Here is a 25,700-nt window from a genome sequence, read left to right as displayed (position 1 = left end):
GTGTGGATACCCCATCCCAAAATGGCGTGGCGAAAGAAAAATCGGCATCTTCTTGAGGTAACTCGTGCTCTTCTTTTTCAGATGAAAGTTCCTAAACACTTTTGGGCGGATGCAGTTTCTACGGCATGTTTTTTGATCAATCGTATGCCTTCTTCTGTCCTTAATGGGGATATTCCTTATACTGCTTTGTTCCCTACAAAATCTTTGTTTCCCGTTGAACCCCGTATTTTTTGTTGTACTTGTTTTGTACGTGATGTTCGTCCGCAGGTTACTAAATTGGATCCAAAGTCTCTCAAATGTGTCTTCCTTGGGTACTCCCGGATCCAAAAAGGGTACCGTTGTTTCTCTCCTACTCTTAATCGTTATCTTGTTTCTGCAGATGTCACATTTTTTGAGTCCACTCCATTTTTTTCTCAATCATCCGTATGAGAGTCGTGGGGAGGAAGATGATATCTTAATATATACCGCCCAACCAATGTCTAGTCCTCTCTCACACCTATTTCTACCGTCTCTAGACAAACTCGGCATCCCTTTGTTCATGTTTATTCCAGAGATTGAGATTCCCGACTCGGATCCTCCACCGCCTACTTCGTTGGGAGATCCTGCACTCATCGATCATGATTCTGATCTAGACTTACCCATTGCTCTTCGTAAAGGTAAACGTTCATGTACTTACCCTATCTCTTCTTTTGTTTCTTATAATCAATTGTCTTCTTGTTCTCGGTGTTTTGTTACTTCTTTAGACTCTATTCCCATCCCTAATACTGTTGGTGAGGCACTGTCTCATCCTGGCTGGTGTGCTGCTATGAAAGAGGAAATGGAGGCTTTAGATGCTAATGGTACATGGGAACTGTTTTGCCCACTGGTAAGAAAGCTATTGGTTGCAAATGGGTATTTACAGTAAAGGTAAATCCTGATGGTTCTGTGGCTAGATTAAAAGCACGCCTTGTAGCAAAAGGATATGCTCAGATATATGGGGTTGATTACTATGACACTTTTTCTCCTGTAGCTAAACTTACTTCTGTTCGCTTGTTTATCTCTTTAGCAGCTACATATGATTGGCCCCTGCACCAATTGGATATCAAGAATGTCTTCCTTCATGGTGATCTTCAGGAGGAGGTGTATATGGAGCAACCACCTGGGTTTGTTGCTCAGGGGGAGTTGGGTAAAGTTTGTAGGCTTCGGAAGTCTCTTTATGGCTTGAAACAAAGTCCTAGGGCCTGGTTTGGGAGATTCAGTGAAGCAGTACAGGAATTTGGTATGCAAAAGAGTAAGTGTGATCACTCGATTTTATAAGCAACTGAGGTCGGTCTAATTCTCCTGGTAGTCTATGTGGATGACATTATCATCACTGGGAGTGACTCTGCAGGTATTTCATCTCTTAAAACCTTCCTCCAAACCCAGTTTCAGACCAAAGACTTGGGATTATTAAAGTATTTTTTGGGTATTGAAGTTATGAGAAGTAAGAAGGGTATTTTCTTGTCTCAAAGAAAATATGTCCTTGATCTATTGACAGAGACAGGAAAATTAGGTGCTAAGCCTTGTAGTGCACCAATGACTCCAAATTTACAACTGTTAGCAGGGGATAGTGAGTTGTTTGAAGATCCAGAGAGATACAGGAGATTGGTAGGAAAATTGAACTACCTTACTGTCACTCGTCCTGACATTGCTTATGCCGTTAGTGTGGTAAGTCAGTTTATGTCTTCCCCAATTGTTGCTCATTGGGAAGCCTTGGGACAAATCTTGTGCTATCTGAAGGGAGCTCCAGGAAGAGGTTTGTTATATGGTAATCATGGGCATTTAAATGTTGAATGTTTTTCAGATGCCGACTGGGCTGGATCTAAGGTTGATAGGAGGTCAACTACCATAGTTATTAAAAGCGCGCCTCAGGCTCAAGGCTCACCAGGCTCGAACCCTAGCGCCTTATGCGCCTAGGTGTGCGCCTTTGTTCCAGGCACAAGATTCTAGAAAGGCATACTTTCTTTATTTTTATCTTTAGCGAGCACTTTTATTGGCAAAAAGGACAACCACTTAAACTCAAACCAGCAAACCCAATTCAATATATATGCCAAAGGAAAAAAAAGAAAAGCATCACATTTATTTGATTTTTATGAACTTTTTAAATATTTTACTTTTGCGCCTCACCTCGCTCAGGCGCGCGCCTGAGCCTTGGGCCTTGCACCTATGCTCTAGGACTCCTTGGCGCCTTAATGCGCCTTGAGCCTTTAATATCTATGTCAACTACTGGATATTGCGTTTTTGTTGGAGGAAATTTGGTGTCTTGGAAAAGCAAGAAGCAGAGTGTAGTTTCTCGATCTAGTGCTGAATCCGAATACAGAGCCATGGCACAATCAGTATGTGAGGTAATGTGGATATTTCAATTACTAGATGAGACAGGTTTTAAGACCCCCCTGCCTGCGAAATTGTGGTGTGATAATCAAGCTGCTCTCCATATTGCTTCTAATCCGGTATTTCATGAGCGGACCAAACATATTGAGATTGATTGTCACTTTGTTCGTGAAAAGATTCAACAACAGATCATCTCAACAGGACATATCAAAACTGGAGAGCAGTTAGGAGATATTTTCACAAAAGCTCTGAATGGAGCTAGGATTGACTACATTTGTAACAAGTTGGGCATGATTAACATCTATGCTCCAACTTGAGGGGGAGTGTTATGGAAAGTCAATCATTATATTATTTCTGTGTATATTCTGTATTCTGTATTCCTATTTAGGATTTCTTATTTAGGATTTCTTCCTAATTAGTATAACACAATTATAGGAATCAATTGTATATAAATACCCATGTACAGATTAGTTGAAATATATGAGAATCATCTCTTTCTACAATCTCCAATCACAATTATATCATTAACATAAACAATGAGTAATGTGATTATCCTTACAAGGCTTGATAAACAAGGTATGGTTAGCACTGCTTTGACAGTAGCCAAAAGAGATCACAGCCCTCCTAAACCTTTCTGCTATAGGAGCCAATCTTGTAAGATCTTTCCTAGTTATGTAAGGATTCCTAATTAGCATAGGTTTCCTATCTAGTGTAATATAATTATGTATATAAATACCTATGTATTCTCACTTGAAATCAATGAGAAAAAAAATCACCTTTTTTTTCATAGTATCAAGGTAATAACTTTGGAGAAGAAACAACCTTAGAAACTTTTTTCCTTCTTGGTTCTTTGGAGAAGTTGGGAGCTAGAAAAAGTGAAGCAAGCTCCTCCACAAACCAGCGCATAGGGGAGAGGTTAAAAACAAAAAACTGTGCAACAAGGTAAGAATTTCCAAGCTTTCCTATACCCATAAACAGCATAAATGAATAGTATTTGTGATCAGTACTGAAGCCTTAATGAATCACGAGCTCTTATACTATGTTAATTTTGAATTAGAAATCCTTAAGTTTATTCATTCATAACATACACATATGCATACAATTCAAATCCCTAAACAGGATAAGAATGAAATCCCTAAAATTATGCTAACCAATATAGGAATATATGCATATTCGCTTCCTATATTATAACACTTATCCTCAAGTTGGAGTATGGAATTTCATCAATTCCAACAATTTCATTATGAATGAATTATTTACACAACTCCTATTTATTTACATTTATTAGTGCTAGAATAGGAAACCAATTACAATAGGTAATTAAAATACAAAAGGAAACTTTACGCAATCAATCCCTAATAAACTAGGATTCCAACAATAAGTCTTATTCCAATGGTAAGTCTTTGTTTTGTTTGGTTTGAGTTCCAAAATTAGAAATGGAATCCAATAAAGTGGTAAATGAAATGTCCATTTCTTGAATATGTTTGGTATGACAAGTAAACAAAACCTATTCCTCTGCAATTGTTTGGTTTATATCAATAAAAGAATTGAAATCTGAAGTGAATATTTTTCTGTGTGTTTTATTGAATGAGATATAAGGTATTTATATACAAAGAATCATATAATTAAGCATTCTAATTGGGAAGATATCCCAATAATTATGCTAACTAATTAGTTAACTAATTAAGAAAGAATATTATTTACATAATTATATGATTAACTTCCTATAACACTCTCCCTCAAGTTGGAGCATAGTTATTAATCATGCCCAACTTGTTACAAATGTAGTCAACCCGAGCCCTATTTAGAGCCTTTGTGTAGATATCTCCTAACTACTCCCCGATTTTGACATGCCCTGTTGAGATGATCTTCTGTTTAATCTTTTCTCGAAAGAAGTGATAATATATTTCAATATACTTAGTACGCTCATGAAACACTGGATTTGAGGCGATATGGAGAGCGGCTTGATGTCACACCATAGTTTGGCAGAAGATGATGTCTCAAGACCCACTTCTTCTAATAACTGACGTGTCCACATTACTTTACACACAGCTTGAGCCATAGCTCGATATTCTGATTCAACACTCGAACAAGAAACTACAGTCTGTTTCTTACTTCTCCAAGATACAAAGTTTCCTTTAACAAAGATACAATATCCTGTAATGGATCTCCTATCAATCTTTGAACCTGCCCAATCTACATCTGAAAAGCACTCAATATTTAAGTGCTCATGATTGCTATATAAAAGACCACGACCTGGAGCACCCGTTAAGTAATGTAAAATTTGCCCTAAAGCTTCCCAATGGTTAACAGTGGGAGAGGACATAAATTGACTTGCAACACTAACTGAATATGCAATATCTAGATGAGTCATTGTGAGATAATTAAGTTTGCCAACCAATCTCATATATATCTCAGGGTCCTCAATAATTCACCATCTCCTGCTATGAGCTAAAGATTGGGAGTCATTGGTGTACTGCATGGTTTGGCACCTAATTTTCCTGTTTCTACCAATAAATCAAGGACATACTTCATCTGAGATAAGAAGATGCCTTTCTTACACCTTGAAACTTCAATGCCTAAAAAATATTTCAACAAACCCAAATCCTTTGTTTGATATTGAGTCTAAAGGAATGACTTAAGTGATGAAATGCCTGTAGAGTCATTTCTAGTAACGATAATATCATCAACATATACTATAAGTAAGATTAGTCCAACTTTAGAATGTCTATAAAACACCGAATGATTAGACTTGCTCTTCTGCATACCAAACTGCCGAACTACCTCACTGAATCTATCAAACCAAGCTCAAGGACTCTGTTTCAAGCCATAAAGGGATTTTCGAAGCCTATAAACTTTGCCTAACTCCTCTTGAGCAACAAAACCTGGTGGTTGCTCCATATAAACTTTCTCCTGGAGATCACTATGAAGGAAAGCATTTTTGATATCTAACTGATATAAATGCCAATCATATCTAGCTGCCAAGAAAACAAACAAGCGAAAAGCTAGTTTAGCAATAGGAGAGAAAGCATCAGAGTAATCAGTCCCGTAAGTCTGAGCATATCCTTCAGCAACAAGGTGAGCCTTGAGATGAGCCACAGTACCATTAGGATTCACTTTGACTGTAAAAACTCATTTACATCCAATAGCTTTCTTTTCCAGAGGCAAATGTGAGATAATACAGTTATCTTGTATATAGCTGGTTTGAGTTTGATACTGCTTTCATACTTGTACTGTGTCTGGGTATATGGGCATGTGTTGGCTCCTACTAGTTATATATGGAGATAGGTGTTGATCAAGATGGAATCCGTTACCCTAAGTAAATAGGGATAAAATCCTACATTCATTTAATTGTTCTTGATGTTTTAAGTTCTTGGCCAGGACAGACAGATTTAGTCAGAAAAGAATTTCTGATAAGAAAATCTAATTAATTAAGAACTAGAATTAAAAGAGAACATAATGCTCATAGCAAATGGGGTTTGACATTAACCATGACTCCAGCTCGAATAGGGATTTTGTAACGGAGAGATTCTAGTGCATGGTAACATATAATTAAAGGTTCATTTAAAGTATTCCTTATTATTGATGGGGTGGCCAAGGCATACTATGCTAGGTGTCAACCATGGTCTATGAGATGCCTGAAATGATTTAGAGAAATCATTTACGGTAAGAAAGAGTTCTAATGATATTAAGAGTTAATATCATTTCACATTGCCAATAAGTAATAAGCCTAGTAAGTCACACATCTACACAAGCTAATCACCATTTAAAATGTGATTTAATTGATTAATTAAAGAGTTTAATTAATTAATTAAAGAGGTTTGGTTTGCAATAAGATTGCAAAATCCCTAGCATGATTTGAAACCAAATTTAGGTTATTGTATGTATAGTATAAATTAAATTTATATTTAATTTTATTAAATATGAATTTAATTATGAGAAATTAATTAATGGAGATTAATTAATTTATATTTGATATAAATTGATTTAAAGAGGAGAAATTATAATTTTGGATTGAGAACTCAAATTAAAAAGTAAGGGCAAATTAGTCTTTTCACATCTTGTCACTTGTCTTCCTATGATGGAAGACTATATGTCATGATTTAAATGGAGCTTGACACTTGGCTTCATAGAATTACATCAAACAATAACAAGATGGGATCTTATGATGACATGTGGCAAGGGAGTTAGTGAGGGTTTGACCTAAGTATATAAAAAAAAGTAATAAAGAAAAAATGACTCCTCTACCTTTTCTCTCAAGTTGCCATCACTTTTGGCGTCTCCTTCTCCTCTTCAATTTCTCAATTGATCAAGGGAAAAAACTTGATTTCCTTTTGAATTAAAATTATTAGAAAGTGTTTCTAACTCCTAATGCATTCATTCAACCTTCACAAAGCATAAACCCCATCTCAAAATTGATTGACAAGGCTTGAGAAGCCAATCTAGAGGCTGCCATTGCAACTTTGGTGTGTGCTTGTGGTGAATAAACTAGAGGGACAACATTTGGGGTCCTAAGTACATCCTAAGAGTCGGATTTGCATCAATTGTGCATCAAGAGGTTAGTACCTAAAAATCCCTCTTTTAGTTAGGATTTAATTGAATTAAATGTTAATTCATAATGTTTAATGGTAAATGAAATTTTAATGAATGCTAAAATATGTTTTGGTTTGCAATTGGGCATTGGAAATTGATTAGGATTATAAGACACTTGGTATGGTGTATGTAACCTTAGAAATAATTTTAAAATTCAAGGTTCTAATGCCCTTTAATCCACGCTTCCACTTCTTCAAGATGCACCAATTCCCAAGTATCATTACTATCTAAAGCCACCATTTTCTCTTCTATTGTAGCACGCTAGCTAGGATAAGACAATGCCTCAGCAATAGTTTTAGGAATAAAAATATTGTCTAGAGAACTGACAAAACAACGAGATGAAGGAGACAAGTGATCATAACATACAAAGGAAGAGATAGGATAAGTACATTGACGCTTACCTTTGCGAAGAGCAATGGGAAGATCTAAGTCAGACTGAGGAGCAGTGGATGAAACTGGATCTTCTAACGAAGAAGCTAGTGGAGGATCTGAGTCAAGGGTCTTCAATCTCCTGGAATAAACATGAATAACAGGCGGGCGAGGGGGTCGAGCAGGTGCTGGTGCAGGAGAATTCTGAGGACTTGGCTGAGGACATGACACTGAATGGACAAAATAGACTAAGAGATCATCTTCCTCTCCCTGACTCTCATAAATAGGTAAGGGAGGAAAGAATTAAGTAGATTAAAAAAAGATAACATTAGCAGACACAATATAACGATTAAGGGTTAGAGAAAAACATCTGTACCCTTTTTGAAGTCGAGTATATCCAAGGAAGAGACAACTAAGAGACTTGAGATCCAGTTTAGTAACCTGTGGATAAATATCTCGCACAAAACAAGCACTACTAAAGATACGAGGTTCAATAGGAAACAAAGATTTAGAAAGAAACAAAATGGTGTAAGGAATGTCACCGTTAAGGACAAACGATGGCATACGATTAATCAGGAAACAAGCTGTAGAAACTGCATCAGCCCAAAACTGTTTATAGACTTCATTTGAAAAAGGAGTGCCCGTGACTACCTTAAGAAGATGTCTATTTTTCCTTTCAGCAACCCCATTTTGGGATGGAGTATCAACACAAGATATATGATGAAGAATGTCATTTTGTGACATATAGGTTTGGAAATTGCTAGAAAGATATTTCTTAGCATTATCACTTCTCAATATATGCACAAAGGTATTAAATTGAGTTTGAATCTCATCACAAAAGACACAAAAAATGAAAAACAATTCAGAACGATTCTTCATTAAAAATAATCAAGTAACATAAGAATAATCATCAACAAATGCAACAAAATACTTGAATCCAGAGTTTGAAATAACATGTCTCATATATCAGAATGAACCAACTCAAAAGGGGACGAAGCCCATTTATTGACTCGAGACACTTTAGGCAAACAATGATATTTGGCAAACTGACATGACTCACAATCTAAAACTGATAAACACTGAAACTGTGGACATAACTTCTTCAAGACAGATAAAGACACAAAACAGATGACTCAAAAATGGATGGTGTGAGATTTGCAATGCCAGAACCAATTGCACAAGACTTGGACCCATCGGTCAAAACTACAGAGGATGAATGATGATGAGGTTAAAAGTTAGACAAAAGGCTAGAATTACCTGTCATGTGATCTGTAACACTATAATCAATGACCCATTTGGAGGAGACAAGGCATGTAGTAGATTTACCTGATTCAGCTATTGCATTGACTGGGGAAGTAGAAGACTCTAGAGATGCCTGATACTGGGAGAACTGTGCATATTTTTCAGCTGACACCAAAACTGCTTTCTCAGAAAGAGTTAATGAAGAGTCATCAACTACCATATTGGCCATCCGAGATCGTGGGTTCTTATTCTGAAGTTTCAGACAATATCTTTTTGTAGGACTTGGCTTATGGCAATAATAACATTTAATTGCTCCTGAGTCACGATTAAGGGCAACCTCCCCACCGCGCTAGTGATCAGGGGCAACCTCTCCACTACGCTGGTTATTCTTAGTGCCACTATACCCTCCTTTACTGCCTCCTCTACAACTTTGCCTTCCACTGTCAGTACGACTAACAAGAGTATTATTAACAGATTGGGAAAATTGGGGCACTTCAGTATAGAGTACTCTTGAGAAAGTATCATGCAAAAATGAAATTTCAGAACCAAAAAGAATTCGAGATTTAGCAGTCTCAAACTCTGGGGGAAGACCTGCCAAAAAACTAATGACAGCCATTTGTTCTCGTTGAACTTGCTGAACTTTCACATCAGGACTAAGCGGCATTAAGACATTAAATTCCTCATAGATTCTTTTAAAATCTATAAAATAGGTTGTGAGAGACCTATCTTGTTTCTCTGCACAATAAAATGCCTTACATACCTCATAAATACGAGAGATATTTCCTTTATCCGAATATAAGAATTCTAAATAATCCATTGATTCTTTAACAAACTTACAGTGATTAATTAAGCTAATTACCTCACTGTTAATGGATTTTCGAATTTGCAAGAACAAACGAGCATCTTCCCTCATCCAAGTTTGCTTTGTATCATCAGCAGGTGGATCTTGGGTGAGATGATTATCCTTAGCAATACTCCGCCAATGAACCCTAACAGTCTTACTCCAATCTAGATAATTAAAACCATTAAGTTTGTGTTCCGTGATTTTAGTCATCATAGAAATCACATCAGCTACTACACTTTTACTTTTCGCCATTAAAAAAAAAAATTCACAGCAGCAAGTCACGAAAATCTCCTTTCCCAAACCAATAAACACAGTGTAAACACACCTCAAGACACAATTTTAAAGCAGTTCAATGAAACAGAAGCCAGAAACATACCCAACAGTAGGTGGACCAAGACAAATCACCTCCACAAGAGCACCCTATGACAAAATAGCTAACAGGGATGCAGTATACACCCAAGGCGATGCCAGCGAGAGCAATCAAATCGGCAGAGGATGGCAGACGCCCCTCCACGCACCAGCGAGTGGGACAGCGACAGGAACTTGTGCCGGCTCGTGAGACTCACTTGCCAGCCTTCTGGTGATTGAATTTTTTGGGTGAGGTCGCCGGCAAGGGGTCTTCCTTCCTGGGTGGGCGATGAGACATAAATGTCAGACCTAACTCCACAGTAATGATTCTAATGGTTTTCTCAAAAAAAATTTCTTCTCCAACATGGCTCTGATACCATGAAGTGAATATTTTTCTATGTGTTTTATTGAATGAGATACAAGGTATTTATAGGCAAAGAATCCTATAATTAAGTATTCTAATTGGAAAGATATCCCAATAATTATGCTTACTAATTAGCTAACTAATTAAGAAAGAATATTATTTACATAATTATAGGATTGACTTCCTATAACAAAATCAATTCAACCTTTCACGATGTAAATCATTTAAAATTCACAAAATAAAATGGACTTGCTCAAAAATTCAAAATTTCTATTTTTGTAATATTTTTTAAGTTTAATATTGTTTAAAATTCTCTAGTATTTTTTCACTTCTAAAAATCAATCGTTTTATTTCTAAAATTATTGTTTCAAATTAGATGATAGATGGTAGTATAATTCGTAGAAAATCCGTTGTATTGTAAAAGTTGATGGAACAAAGAATCAAAACTTTCTTTCGTTTTTAATTGGCAAAAGGCCTATTTAGGCCTTTTAAGTTCAAATAGTCATATAAGTCTTAAAATATTTTGGGATCCAATTAAGCCTTTCAACTTTTAAAAAAGATCAAATAAGTCTTTTAAATTTTTAAAAATAGATTAAATAAGCTCTTGGAGACAAATAAGTCCTTTTAACTTTTAAAAATAGATAAAAAAAATTAAACTATAATTTGCGTCTAAGATAATCTAGTGCACAGGGTCTTCATCGGCATTTTGCGTATCTGATTTGCAGCATCACAATGGATATCTCCTTTATCATATAGTAGATTGATAAGTTTTTTTTTTTTACCGAATAGTTCAAGAAACTTCTCTACAGAAACTATGACGAAGATGATGAACCAATATAGAAATTTTTTGAATCATTCGGCAAAAAATAATTTATCAATCTGCTATAGGATGCAATAAATACTTATTGGGTTGTTGCCGATGAGAACCTCATGCACTAGAAGATTTTTGTGCATAGCCTTAGCTAGATTTATATTAGAGGCAAATTATAATTCAGTCTTTTTTAATATATTTTTAAAAGTTAAAAGGCTTATTTGTCTTCAAAATAGTAAGATGACTTAATGACTTATTTGATTTTCTTTTTTTTAATTTAAAAGGCTTGTTTAGATTCCGAAACACTTTAAAGACTTATATGACTATTGACTCGTACTTTAAGGGCCAAGATAGGCCTTTTGCTTTTTTAATTTTAAGAATCTCTACAACATAAAAAGGGCATTATAATTATCTTGAATAATAAATATAGGCCAAAAACCTTTTGAGAATTGACAATATCGACACCCTATAAATTATGCATTGATGAGGGGTAAGTGGATGAAACCCATTCCCCCATCTAATGGTAACAGAAGGAGATTTCTTTTCACCAATTACCAATAACATTAAGAAAAAGAAATCTCATTCTTTTTAGCTAAACCAAAAAGATAAAACAGAAATCTCATATTTTTAGCTGGACCAAACACTTCCTAGATGTATTATTAAATCTGGTTCTGTGATCAGTTGCATGTGAGAGACGCTTGTTAAAAGTATTAATGAACTACTGTCTATTTGATAGGTTTAACTTGTAAACAGCAATCATTATCCTGTGTAATCCAATCCACTTCCAAGACTGGATTGTGGTCTGAATTTTTTTTTTCTTTAAATGTTAAAGATGAGAATTTGTTTGGGAATCAAATGCCCCAGTACAAAAATGTGATAGTTTAGTAGAGGAAGAAGGGAGAAGGGGAAGGGGAGACCTAAAATGACGTGCAGAGTAGTATTAAAGGATATACAAGTTTTAGATATTGAAGCGGACCTGGTGTCTAATAGAGCTAAATAGTGAAAAATGATCTATGTAGCCGACCTCAATTAGTTTAGAATTAAAGTTTTGTTCTTATTGTTGTTGTTGTTGTTATTGTTGTTAAATATGAGAAATGAAGATGGTGGCTTTGGTGTAACTGTGAAGTTACTCCACTTATAACCTCGAAGAAATGGGTTTGAGCCACAGAAACATCCTTTCTGCAAAGCAAATATAAGATTTCATAAATCAACCCTCCCTAGATACTTCACGCACTAGGTGACCTTTTTTAAGATTAGAAGTGAAGTGAAAATTCTTAGGGTATTGGCTATTGATTGATCGAGCTGAATGACGAAAAGGATCCATATAGTCAAGTCGAACTAGTTTGGGATTAAGGTTTAGTAGTATATTGACTATTGAGTGACCCTAGTGCTGTTTATGCATTACATTTTACATGTTATTTACATATTTTACACTGCATTTGACAGGTTGCAACTTGGTTGAATTTGAAAGATAGATTGATGCCCAATGGTCGTTTTATGGTGAATTGTGGTGGCATACATGAAAAATCAGATACTATAGGTGGAATAATCCACCCGAAATTAGTGGATGGTACTTGGGTTGAAAATTCTACCATCAAGGCATTATTTGAAGCCTTCCCTGGACAAGTATGGCATTTCCTCAATTTCTCAAAATTTTAAGTTATTTGATTATTTTTCTGATTCATATTCTTGCAACATGACTTAGAAGCATTAAACATTTCTGAGGATTTAACCCAAAATCGTTCAGAGTGGAAAAAGCGAATCCATATAGCCGACCCCAAATTTTTGGGATAAAGGCTTAGTTGAGTTGAGTTGAGTTGAGTATATTCTTGCACCTGAAGAATGAGCTGTGAATTATGATATCTTTTGTACCTTGAAATAATTGCAGGATCATGTTGCCAAATATAAAACTTGGGTTTGGTACCAAGTTGGCAAATGTAAAAATGTACGTAAATAAACCTTTATTCAACCAAATATATGCTAATGGAGGCTATAATAATATAGAGAAATAAAATAGAAAATTACTATGCAATCCAACAAAAACATTAATTAAGAAATTGATTATAAATTTCCCATTTCTAAAATGTTTAAAAAAATTACAAGGTTTGCATTCTTTCAAGGGGAAAATTGTATTAGTGGACTGCACCAGAAGGAGCCACAGTTTTTCGGTTCTCCATCATTTATGTTTGCATTATTTTAGATCAATCTCAGGAACCTATCCTACTTATGAGCATAGCCATCAAACTACCAAGTATTTCTGATAAATGTTTCAATTATTTTGTGGATTCATCCAAAACAATGTTTATGAGTTAGAATAGTATGCTGACAAGTGATGAGACTCCAACCAACTTGCCAAGCTCTATTAATGGCCTAAAACTTCCAGATGATATATGAAGCACACTTGTGCACTGATTTAGTTATTAGGCATGCATATCTGTTATCACGAGCTTAAAAAGTTTGTCTTTCTGCATGTGATGACTTATTAGATGTTCCTGATACAGGAATAAGTTAACAGTTCGACATTTGGAAACAGGTAAGCTGGAAGAGAATGCCAGAAACACAAGGTGCAAATTTTCTTGCATTGACAGGACCTTTTCCAGATTTAACATTTTGGTCTTCTAAGGTCCCAGATCCTTTAAGTGAAACTGTGAGGCAATGGAGGCCTTATGACTCTATTCCATGAGGGACTATTTGCTCTGACTTGGTTATATTGTAGCGAATAACTATGATTTTTTTAATGACTACTTAATCAAAGGTGAAATTCTCATTAACCAACTGATTCAAATTTACTCTAAATAGCCATGAAGGATATACCATTTAAGATACTGTATTCTCTCAAGTTATTGTCTAAAAAATTTGTCATCTTTTCCTCATTTGTATTTGGCACTTCTGTTGAATCTTTTATTCTCACTAAGGATATGTAAGATCATTGTGATTTCTAGAAAGGATTGTAGCTGTGTCGAGATATTTTAGTCTTTGCCTTGCATATTAAATGATTAATTTTATATGTGAAAAATATAACTAATTTCCACCAATTTAAACCAAGGACGAGCCAGTGCTTTGTATAAAAGAAGAAAAAAAATGAAAGAAAGAAATCTCTTGAACAAATAGGGGCTAATTTCTTGGCAATGAACAAATATTTGCTAGAAATGGTCGTCCTTTAATGTGAAGAATGATTAATCCCTCAGTCTTAGATTGATCGATCTATTACTCTACATTGTTTTTCTTTCCAGCACAGTGGAAGTTTGATCTCCTCTTTAATATGTCCTGTGTTGTTGCTTGCCTCATCATTTTGCAAAAGGATAAGAAAACTGAAAATGCAATCAAAGTTGGGAGACTCAAAACACTACAGAATACTTGTTATATTCATTTTAAGAACTTGTTCTATTCTTATATATTTTGAATGTGGATGTTTATTACCAGAAGTATGCTTATTCATAATTCCCATCAGAACATTGTGACTGTAGTCCATCCTGTCTTCATTGCTCAGAAAAGCAAGTACTCTGATTAATATAATTTCAGGACTTGTTCATTAATCACTGCTCTATTCATGTAGCAAAAGTTTTATGAATATTTCAATTTGATTAAGTTAATTTAAGAGCCATGAGGGAACAATTAGGTTATCAAACCAACCACAGTTCATGCATTTTTCAGGATGATTCTTGAATTTGAAAATACCCCTTTGATTCTTTGCTTTATTTCTTTTATAATGCTATCTCATTTACTTCTCAAGTAAGACCTTAATTCAGATGAAATGGTGATGAACAGGAATGAATAACCAGTGTGTTCTTCCTAAAGACAAAAAAAAAAAAAAAAAAAAAAAAAGGAAGGGATTCTCATTGCAGAACAACGGTAGAAGTGCGATCTTCGCAAAAACACCAGCAGAAAGTATGGTGGCACAAGTGTAAATTACAACAGAGCTGTCCTGTTTAAAAGACCAGGAACTATCTCTCTGTTCAATCCAGTAGCCATTTCTCTCTCTCTCTCTCTCTTTCAGAAAATGACTCCTACCCATACTCAACTCACTATACAAGGCAATCCTAAGATACTTCCAAAAGTATCAGAAGAACACTCCAGATAAAAGAAGAAGAAAAAAGGCCCTGCAACAAATACAGAGGCAGCAACAGACTACTAGTGCGCACCATTGCAGTTGCTATATATGCCATCGGATGCGATTTTTGCAAACTTTGCAACATTTCCATTTTGGTAAACATTTACTTTTTGTATTTGAATTCCATTGCCTATTCCAGTGGGAACCTTGTGGCCTTGCAATAGAGCATCTAATTGCCCACATGCTGCTGATATTAGCCCTGTATTTGGATGAAAATACATTATAAGCATGCATGTTCAAAATGAGAAATCTAAGAGACAAACAGCAGTCCATATCAAGTTAGGTTCTCCAAATTTCAAATAGGACAAAAAAAGACTCAAACAAACATGAATTTTTAGGTTATTTCACCCTTTTAACCAGTCGAGAAAAAAGATGCAAATGATATGAGGCCATCTTCAAGTCCTGGGCATATATCCTGTCACTAAGAAGAAAACACCAACTAGGACGCCAGTTTTCTGCATTGTTGTATTTTTCATTATAACTTATAAAATCTCAGAATTCAGAAGCAAGAATTGTCTACCTTAATTGCTCGAAAAAACCCTTTACATCCAAATAAACCAAAAAATGAAATGAAATAGTTTTCTGCATAATCCCCTTCTCAAAAATTGCAGTACAGAATCAGTTTATACGGGAGATGAAGAAACAGCAGATTTCTAATAGATGCAACTAGCAGAACACTCAATATAGGGATGAATGAGAGAGGTACCTAAGAATAATGCAGAAGGTTTTCCTGGTCTTGATTTAAATTCAGGATGGAATTGAACACCGATATAGTAAGGATGATTAGGCAGCTCAACAATCTGTCATATCAGAATGCCAAAATTAACTCGGAAACACCAGCAGATACAAAAACCAGTATTCAATTTGGCAGGCAAAAAAATGAGTGTATATGTATGTATGTGTGAGTTTGCACACAAAGCCATACCTCCATTCGCTGACCAGTTTCATCTTTGCCCGTGAATGAGAGTCCAGCATCCTCCAGGCGAGATACCATATCAGGATTCACCTGCATAGGAATACTTTATTACTTCTGAGCTACTACAGCTACTTGCAAGATAAACATGGACATCTTCATGCTGCATACCTCATATCTATGCCGATGTCTCTCATCAATAAAACTTCTATTACCACATCTGATAGAATCCATATAACAAGGGTTAGCAGCCATAGAGTTTAGACACATATTCATAAAGATACCAGTAATATTATTGTTATTTGCTCACATTCAGAAGTTCTGATTCATACATGTTAACGAAAATTTTCGTTCTGTTGTAGACAAATATATGGATAGAAGAACCTTGCATTCTTATCTTGTATGAATATAAATATTTCCTTCAGCCACTCCATAGTACTTACAATTTAGCAGATTTGCATTCCATGACTTGGAAATATGTCCTCCTTGACCCAAGACGCATGGTGCCTCCCATATGGGTTTTAGAGCCCTGTCATAACGGTAGGAACATAAGACTAACAGCAAAAAAAAGAGGAGGGGAGGGGAGGGGGGACGTGGGAAGAGAACTGATACAAAACCTCAGGCATAAAGATGACACAGGGATTCTTAGTGTTAGCATCAAATTCCGTGCTGTTAGCATCTAGCAAACCAAGAATAGATCGTGCAAATTCAATGACTGCAATTTGCATTCCCAGGCAAATGCCAAGGAATGGAACTCTATTCTCTCTTGCATACTTGGCTGCCAGAATTTTCCCTTGCACACCTCTGTCACCAAATCCTCCTGGAACAAGAATGCCATCTGCACCCTGAAGATAGGAACTAGTCAGATAGGCCACCCAAAAGAGTTAGCACAACTTAAGAGGGAGCAAGATCAAAAGAAAGCAGTTAAAACCAACTATACAAGAGCCATCAAGCACCAACACAAACCTTTAACAATTTCCATGCAACCTTATAAGCATCAGGATTCTGCAAGGAAAGCATTCATATCAAATTGCAGAACATCATAAAAGATAAATTCATATAAAATGTCAAGGCTCTGAATTATAACCTCTTTTTCCATTTCATCCTCAAGATCACAAGCTGGAACCCAATCCACAACAAGTTTCTTAAAGCAAGCAACAGATGCATGCAGAAGAGCCTGCAGACCAAATAACAACTTCTAATAATTGACAAAACACCATAACCTTGTGTTCTTCGCTTCTTCTAGGGCCATAGCTAACCATGATGTCTTTACTATACATGTGAGCACACACAATTACATACACACAAATGCAGCTAGATTGAAATACAAAATTAAAAGTCATTGTCAAAATGAAGAAACTTAGTATTGTATATTTGTATTGCACTATTAGAAGACTGGGACCTTACTGGAAGCTATTAAAATCTCAGGTTAAAGTTAGAATTCAACTGGCTACTAGATTTATAGGTTCCAAAGAAGTAAATATCAAAATTTTTTAATTATTATGTAATTAAAATTGATAATTCAGAAACTATGGATGACAAAACATTTAGCAATACATAATAACTCCAGTTCTGGTAGAAACGTTTCTATAAGTAAAATTACAAGAAAAGCAACTTAGACTCTGTTTGGTTCAATTTTATAATAAATTTCATTTCATTTGCAAATGAATTCCATGATAGAATTCATTTACAAATGAATTTTTTTTTGGTATATTTTTTAATAAATATAGAATTCATTTCAAATGAAATGAATTTTGTGTTTGGAATAAATAAAATAAAATAAAATAAAATTATATATAATAAAAAGATAATTTTGTCACTTGAAATACATATGATTTTAAGTTTGGAATTTATTTGCAAATTCTATCAATTTTGATGGAATTTGGTTTAATTATAATAAATTCCATGAAATTGATTATTAAGAATTTCAAATGAATTTTCATTTAAACTAAACACTAAAATTAAGCTTAGGTACATATAGAATCAAATTTTTTTCTTAAAGCTTGTGTACATATAGAATCAAACATAGTAAACATATTTTAACAACAGAAATTGAAGTCATGCCCTGTCATTAGAAATTCAAATTTTCAAAGTAATAACTGCAAGTATAAACTCAAGACGCAACTGTCACGACAAACTCTGATACATGGATACATGTAGCTTCCTTCTGAATAATAATTGAAAATTTTTCAAGGAATGATAGATGATCACACCTTTATTACTGATAAATAGGAATCTGTAAGACCTGTATACTTCCCAACCATGGCAATTCTCACCTGTCAATTCATGGTTTAAAAAGATAATCTTAGGCAACAAACATTGAGAAATTTGGGAATATTCATCATTTTAAATTTTCTTAAGACCCACCGGTATGTGCAACATATCACAGATATCAGCCCTAGAAGTCCACTCCTTTAAGCTAGGCTCCCTTGTAGAACTGCACATTATAATAGATAATCACATAACCATGCCATTCAACAGAAGATACCACTGAATATGTAGTGCCTATGCAGCACAAAGAAGAAAAACAATGAGAATACAAACCCTTGAAGATTCAGCACTCTCAAAATTGCTTCGTGAGCCTTCTGATCCTAATTGAGAAGAAACATATCCACACACTAATTGTAAGAATTGGAAGCTACACGCTAAAATAAAGTTCAAAATTCCTCAAAAGAGTGCTTACTCTTAAAAGTAAAGGAATGCGCCAGATGTTGGGAACATCATAGAGAGTAATGATATTTTCTGCCTGAAAGCATATGATCTTAATAATCTTACAAACTAGATGAGTAGAAGCTCAAGCATATTCATTAAAAAAATAAAATAAACAGGTCTGTGCTTCTAATCTATGTACCGGGACATGGCAAAACTGAGAGATTTTCATCTTTACATTCTCATCAAGTGGCTGCAAAATGAATTCATATTTAAAATATGAGGCAACCATAAGTATTCATCTGTGTGTGTGAGTGTGTGCGTGTGTGTTTGAGAGAGAGAAAGAGATACCAATGTGCTGCGACAAGCTAAGATATTTGGCGTCAATCCTAAACCTCTCAGTCCACGAACACTATGCTGAGTTGGTTTGGTTTTCTGTAAAAGAATACATATTCCATTGTGCTCATTAGACTAACTAAAATTCATTCACATAAGCAATAAGATACACACAGACAATAACCCTCTGATACAAATTTCTAAAAGAGTACCTGTTCACCAACAACATTTAAAACAGGTACAAGGCTAACATGAATCAAGCAAAAGTTACTAGATCCTGAAACCAAAAATTGTTTTATGAGAAGAAATAGATCAACTACAAAATGTAAAAGCTAGAGCACCTAAATTGCATCATTATATAAAGTTATATAGGCAACTGTTCTTACCCACTCGATATGAGAACTGTCCTAGAGCCTCAATAAATGGCATGGACTCGATATCTCCTGCAAGCATAAAAGTTGGTTGTAACAGAAAGAAAACAATGAAAACAGATGTTGCTGTCATTCATCAAGAATGTTGTTACGTAAGTGTACCTATAGTGCCACCCAATTCGATGACGCAAACATCAGCAGGACCAGGCATGCCATCTACCGGTATCATAGCTACACGTTCAATCCATTCTTGAATGGCATCTGTAACATGAGGTACAACCTACAGGTTGCAACAATAAACAAAGGAGATGGATAAGGCTACTGCAAGCAACAGTTGAGGGTGGGTTCAGCAATAGAGGAATACCTGGACAGTCTTTCCCAGATAATCTCCCCTTCTTTCCTTATCAATAACAGCCTACCATGCAAAAAGAAAAGAAACACAAGATTTCAATAACAAGAAGTCGGCTGGCTAATGATCCTTTCTGGCCTCTCTTAGCAGCAGACACAAAAAATAATCAAATGAGATTTGCAAGTTAACCAACTTACCTGGTAAATTTTTCCAGTAGTAATATTATTGTCTCTTGTCAACTTGATATCTAGAAACCGTTCATAATTTCCAAGGTCCAAGTCCACCTTTCAAACAACGAAAAAAGGTCATTTTCTTCCCAACTTTTAGAAATTTCAACACTTTTAGCTCCTGTTTCTGTTTTTTTCCTCCTTCCTCTTCTGCCTTGAATTATGACCAATTCTTATTCTTTAGTCTTACCCTCTCATAGTGAAGAAGAAGAAGAAGAAGAAGAAGAAGAAGAAGAAGAAGAATATATTAGCTTACTGCTATCATCTATTATGTTCAAGGTAGCTAATCAGAGAGAGAACAGGTGAACATGAGATTCATAAGGTTAAGATCTGATAGAGATCATGCTACCTTATGGACGACCTCCTTAAAAAATCATCTTTTTGAAAAAAAAAATAAAAAAGCAAAGTTGGATTAGAAAGAAGAATATATACCTCTCCACCATCATCTAAGACAAAAACTTCCCCATGTTCAAAAGGTGACATTGTTCCAGCATCACTGTTTAAGTAAGGATCTGAGCTCACAAATTTAAGGAAACATTTGTAAGCTATGAAGCTTTGGAAACAAGAATAAAAAAGGATGGGGAAAAAAATCAATGATAGTCGGAGATGACACTCAGTTTTAGGAATCATATATAAAGGATAGAAATCAGAAAGACCCTCATCTATAGAATGAAATCAACAAAGAAAAAAGAAAAGAAAAGAAAAGAAAATCTTTGTTAAAAATAAAACATAAATATTCCAAATATACCTCTTGTTCATATTCATTTAGCCAAAAAAAAAAAAAAGAAGAAGAGAGAGAGAGAAGAGGGAGAGGAGGAAGGACAAAGGTGGTGATTGATGTGAAAACTCTTGCAATTATTTTTCCCCCCATCTAAAAGAAACATACGGGAAAACAAGTTATAAACATGAATTGCAAAACCCACCACTGGTATCTGGATTTCTATCAAAAGAGTGCCATTATTTCTTATAACATCAAAAGAAAAAAAAAAATCTTTGTCTGAAAAGAAGAAGAAAGGAAGAGGAAGAGACCTATCTTGATGGAAGTAACACGAAGACCACAAGCCTTAAGAAGCACTCCAATACTACTAGCCGTAACTCCTTTGCCCAGTCCGCTTACTACTCCGCCAGTCACCAACAAGTACTTCATTTTCTTCATTATTTCCGTATTTACACCACCTACTTTTTTTTCCACATATTGACACCCAAGAAAAAGAAAAATGAGATGACCATTTTACCCAACAGAGCAAAGCAGAACAAAAACAGAATACAAAAGATCCTGAAACACAAGAAGAAGAAGTAGCAGAAAGTCCAAGAATGAAAAAGAAAATCTATTAATGCTAATGTTATTTTCCAATTAGACCACCTGAATAAGATCAGGAAGAAGATTTGATAGTTGCAGTCTTTGTAGGCTGTGCAGAGTCTACAATCTAGCTAACTTTATCTATTTTAGCGGCTAAATATGAAAGAGTAGACACCATGAAAAGAAAAACTTGCTTAAATCAAGAATCTGAAAGAACAAAGAAAGCAACACTGGAGAAGGAAAACTACGGCGATAATTCAGATGGAGGAAAAGGGGAAGATGGGTGATAAAAGAAAATTAATGAATGAGATTGGCTACTCTTTGCGGCCTTTTATATACACTTGCCAACCCCCCAAGCGCCCTCTCTCTCTCTCTCTCTCTCTCTCTCTCTCTCTCTTAAGTAGATAAATTTGCTTATTAAAAAAAAGTCCTTTTTCTTTTCTGAAATGGGATTTTTTTAACTTGTTTTAAACATAAATTCGAATAAATTAATAAAGAGAAGAGCTGAAGGCAACATGTTAGCTAGTGTGAGAATACATTTCTTTTGCCTGTTTGGGAGAACAGAAAAGAAAATAAAACTGCGAGCCCTGTCAATCTCTGACGACGGCACCACTTGCGCCCTTTTAAATTTTTTATATTGGCTAACCAAGTAACCAACTGCGCATTTAATTAAAAATCAGTCGCAGAGTCTTTTCAATTTTTTGAAAATTTGCCTATTAAAGCAATTGAATCATATTGCTTATCCACGAATAATTTATGAAAAAATTATTATTTAATTTACACATTTATGAAATTTTATTTTAAAAATATATTATTTAATTTTTTATTTTTAATTTATTAATTTTTTTAAATATATATTACATGTTATTATATTCATTATAAAAATTTAATAATTTAATTTTTTTATATAATTTTTTATTAATTATTATATATTTTATAATATTATCATAATATTATAAATATTATACTTAATTATTTAAATTAAAATATTAATTTTAATATCATTTTAATTAATTATATAAATAAAAATATTTATCATTTTTTTAAAAAAAATATTTATCAATTTAAATTTTATTTTTTATTCAATTTTTATGAAAGTTAAGTATTGGGTTATTAACATATAAAATTAACTTAATTATAAATTTAAATATAATATAATAAAAAAATATAATAACAAGTTTTAAAAATATAAATAGGAAAAAAATTTTAATAAATATAAATTAGCACATTAAATTTAATTACTTTAAATTTTGTTATTTACTTTTTAAAAAAAAGTTTAATTTACATGTATTTTATTTTATATTTTTATAATTTAAAATAATATTAACTTGTGTAATAAAATTATATATTTAGATTAATATAAAAGAAAATTATCTGTAAGATTAGAAAATAAAATAATTTCTTAAATAATTTTTTATTACTTTAGTACATTGCTATTATAAAATTTTTCATTTTATTATATTGATATCTTAAAATTTTTATATTATCATATTGTTTAATACAAAAAATTTTAAAAATTTATTTAATATATTAATTATTTAATATATTTAATAAGTATTTTTATTTTTCTTAAATTATAGATTATATTAAATATATTATTAATTAAAATATAAATATACATTTAATCATGTATGTTGTAATTAAAATTATATATATATATATATATATATATATATATATATAGAGAGAGAGAGAGAGAGAGAGAGAGAGAGAGAGAGAGAGAGAGAGAGAGGTTTCTAATTCTAAATTAAAAGTATAACAAAATTTTTGTAAAGTAATTTTAAAAAATAACATTTAAAAAAAATATAAATTTATAATATTAATATTTATAAGAATATTTTTATTAGTTCAAAATTTTAGTTCCTTATTTGTACTTGTATATATATTGTAGTATATATAATTTGTTATTATAAGTATAACGTATGTATAATGTGTTTAGATTTTAATTATATTAAAATTATATTATTTTTCTAAAAACTCATAAAAAATTATTTTTATAAGATTGGTTTCAATTTTAATTATTTATTTATTTAGTATTTAGTATGATTGAGTATGATATGATTTTCGATTCAATTATTAATAGAAAAGTAGAATTATATCAATAAAATAAAATAAATTTAATACAATGTGGTTTGGTTATCATAATTTTTTTTTATTTCAATTCTTATTAAATTTTTGTTTCCTTTAAAAAAATAAGAACTATGAATACTACTATTTTCAATGCCCAAAAAAATAAAAAAAAATGATAACGTAATAATATAAATATAAATCTAATTAATTAATATATTATTAATATTACTCATTTATTTATTATTAATGTAAGGGATAATATTTTATAAGTGATGTGATACTAACTCTATAATAACAATTTTTAGGAAATCATATTTGCAATTATATAGATATACATAGGAATAAATTAATTAAGTTTAAATTTAATTGTCTTTAATGATTTTTTTTTGTTAATATTGATGTTTAATTAAAATTAAATAAAATTCCTTTTAAATTGTTCATTTAACAACATTTTAAGAATTTATTTGATTTAATTCTATGATAAAATTCATTTTATATGTAAATAAATTCCATGATAGAATTCATTTATAAATGAATTTCTTTGTTTGATATATTTTATATTAAATATGGAATTCATTTCAAATGAAATAAATTTTGTATTTGGAATAAATAAAATAAAATGATATATAATAAAAGGATAATTTTGCTACTTGAAATATATTTGATTTTAAATTTGAAATTTATTTATAAATTCTATCAATTTTGATGGCATTTGGTTTAGTTATAATAAATTTCATAGAATTATTTATTAAGAATTTCAAATGAATTTTTATTTAAACCAAATACTAAAAATTTAGATTTACAAATGAATTCCATAAAATTTTGTAGAATTCATTTATACAAAACAATACTTAAAATTAATAATAATATGTAGATGATTTATATTTTTGTTTTTATTATAGTCATTAAAATATTTAATTTTAATTAATATTCATAATTTTATAAATATTAATATATTGTTTCATTGCAATAAAAAAATATTAGATGGAAATTAACTTAAAAAATAATATACAACTAATAAAATATTTTTAAATATATATAATAAATAACTTATTGTAAATATAAATTTAAAACTTAAGTACTAATAAAGTTTTTTACTTAATATTGTAATACGATCAAATTATATTTTTTATTGTTAATTTCTTATCTTAGTTAATTATTTCTTATAAAATTTTATATTTAATTAAAATTAAGTATAAATAGGATTAAGAATTTTAAATTTATGTTATCTTTAAAAGTAAGAATTTTAAATTTATACAAATTTTAAAATTAATGTAAATAATAAGAATATAATTGTAATTATTTTAAGAATGAAGGGTAATTTGGGTAAAACTAATGTTCTCTCCCTCCTTTGTACATTTATACATAATATAGATTAAACTGTTTAGTCATTCTGTCAATTTTTTTGTTAGTCAACGAATTATGATCCAGTCAAACTACTATTTAGTTAAGTGAAACTAATCAGTTGGTCCTTATATTTTAAAAAATACTACTATTTAGTTCCTTTATTTTATTAAAACTAATTAGTTGATCTCTATATTTTGAAAAATATATTCATATATGAAAAATAAAATTTTGTTATATGGAAACTAAATCTATATTTATATTTTTTTAAATTATTCAAATACTTTTATTTAATTCGTTGGACATTATTTTTATGTTTTCTAAAACAATACTTGATCAAGTATTACTTGATCTAGATCTTCAAGTAATGAAGGTGATAATCCAAGAAAATTGATTTCCAATAGAGAAAATACAAAGATGATGATTAGGGAATTGAATGAAATTATGCTTGAAATATTTTTTATTTTTTATTTTTAAATGTAAATTCATATTTATTCTCTATACAACAATATTTCTATTTTCATATAGAAATATGTTTTTCAAGATGTAAGGATTAAGTAATTAGTTTTGCTAAGCTAAAAGGACTAAATATTAGTATTTTTCAAAATAAGAAACTAACTAATTAATTTCACTAAAGTAAAAGGACTAAATAATAGTTTAAATAGAATTAACTAACAGAAAATTTGACGAAATGACTAAATAGTTTAACGAAAGTAAAATGTAGGAACTAAATAATATATTTTCAAAATATGAGAATCAAGTGGTTATTTTCATTAAAATATAAATACTAAATAATAATTTTTTTCATAATTTTATCATCCACTTAGCTCCTCCAATATCATCATTGGCTAAAAAAAATGAAAAAAAAAAAAAAAAACTCCTCCAATCATAATGGACTCATTCTTAATTCAGCATAACTTGTAATTAGATATCATTCACTTTCTCTTGTTATCTTACCTAGATTTCAACTATGGAAATTTATTATTTAGTCACTATTTTAATAAAATTAATTATTTAATTCCTATATATTAAAAAATACAATATATAGTTACTATATTTAGTCTCTCTATCAAAGTTTTTATTAGTTAATGAATTTTGATGCCAATCGAA

General features: G+C 32.1%; 2 protein-coding genes across 8 annotated transcripts in view; one reads left to right on the top strand and one right to left on the bottom strand.

The window, feature by feature from the left end:
• The window catches only part of LOC110656125 (uncharacterized), a 95,521-nt gene extending 81,656 nt beyond the window's left edge, over positions 1 to 13,865 (top strand). For 2 of the 4 annotated variants that reach the window (XM_021812728.2, XM_021812727.2), the window contains 2 exons: positions 12,367 to 12,546; positions 13,454 to 13,865. In XM_021812728.2, coding sequence (XP_021668420.2) covers positions 12,367 to 12,546; positions 13,454 to 13,603 — 330 coding nt within the window. In that variant the 3' untranslated portion in view covers positions 13,604 to 13,865. Of the gene's footprint in view, positions 1 to 12,366; positions 12,547 to 13,421 lie in introns of those variants that run through there. The other 2 variants (XM_021812730.2, XM_058145722.1) reach the window with 2 other exon arrangements.
• Positions 13,866 to 14,736: 871 nt separating this feature from the next.
• Positions 14,737 to 21,552, bottom strand: LOC110656124 (uncharacterized). Of its 4 annotated transcripts, none has more exons than XM_021812723.2 (22): positions 21,240 to 21,552; positions 20,906 to 21,052; positions 20,309 to 20,388; positions 19,847 to 19,933; positions 19,665 to 19,715; positions 19,463 to 19,580; positions 19,316 to 19,372; positions 19,142 to 19,206; positions 18,945 to 19,028; positions 18,796 to 18,846; positions 18,628 to 18,690; positions 18,489 to 18,535; positions 18,312 to 18,381; positions 18,158 to 18,220; positions 17,032 to 17,121; positions 16,911 to 16,949; positions 16,562 to 16,789; positions 16,388 to 16,473; positions 16,116 to 16,164; positions 15,957 to 16,037; positions 15,738 to 15,831; positions 14,737 to 15,230 (listed from the first exon to the last, which is right to left on the bottom strand). In XM_021812723.2, the coding sequence occupies exons 2-22, from the start codon at positions 21,030 to 21,032 to the stop codon at positions 15,052 to 15,054; spliced, it is 1,809 nt and encodes a 602-aa protein (XP_021668415.2). In that variant the 5' UTR covers positions 21,033 to 21,052; positions 21,240 to 21,552; the 3' UTR covers positions 14,737 to 15,051. The 4 variants fall into 4 exon arrangements, with proteins under 4 accessions (XP_021668415.2, XP_021668416.2, XP_021668418.2 ...); XM_021812724.2 differs by having other exon boundaries at positions 20,906 to 21,055; positions 21,240 to 21,545; XM_021812726.2 differs by lacking the exons at positions 20,906 to 21,052; positions 21,240 to 21,552 and adding an exon at positions 20,800 to 20,873.
• Between the last annotated feature and the right edge of the window lie 4,148 nt (positions 21,553 to 25,700).

The sequence above is a fragment of the Hevea brasiliensis genome, chromosome 4 (assembly GCF_030052815.1).
Source record: "Hevea brasiliensis isolate MT/VB/25A 57/8 chromosome 4, ASM3005281v1, whole genome shotgun sequence".
NCBI classification, from domain to species: Eukaryota; Viridiplantae; Streptophyta; class Magnoliopsida; order Malpighiales; family Euphorbiaceae; genus Hevea; species Hevea brasiliensis.
Note: the sequence above shows the minus strand (reverse complement) of the source record. Positions and strands in the feature narration are given on the sequence as shown.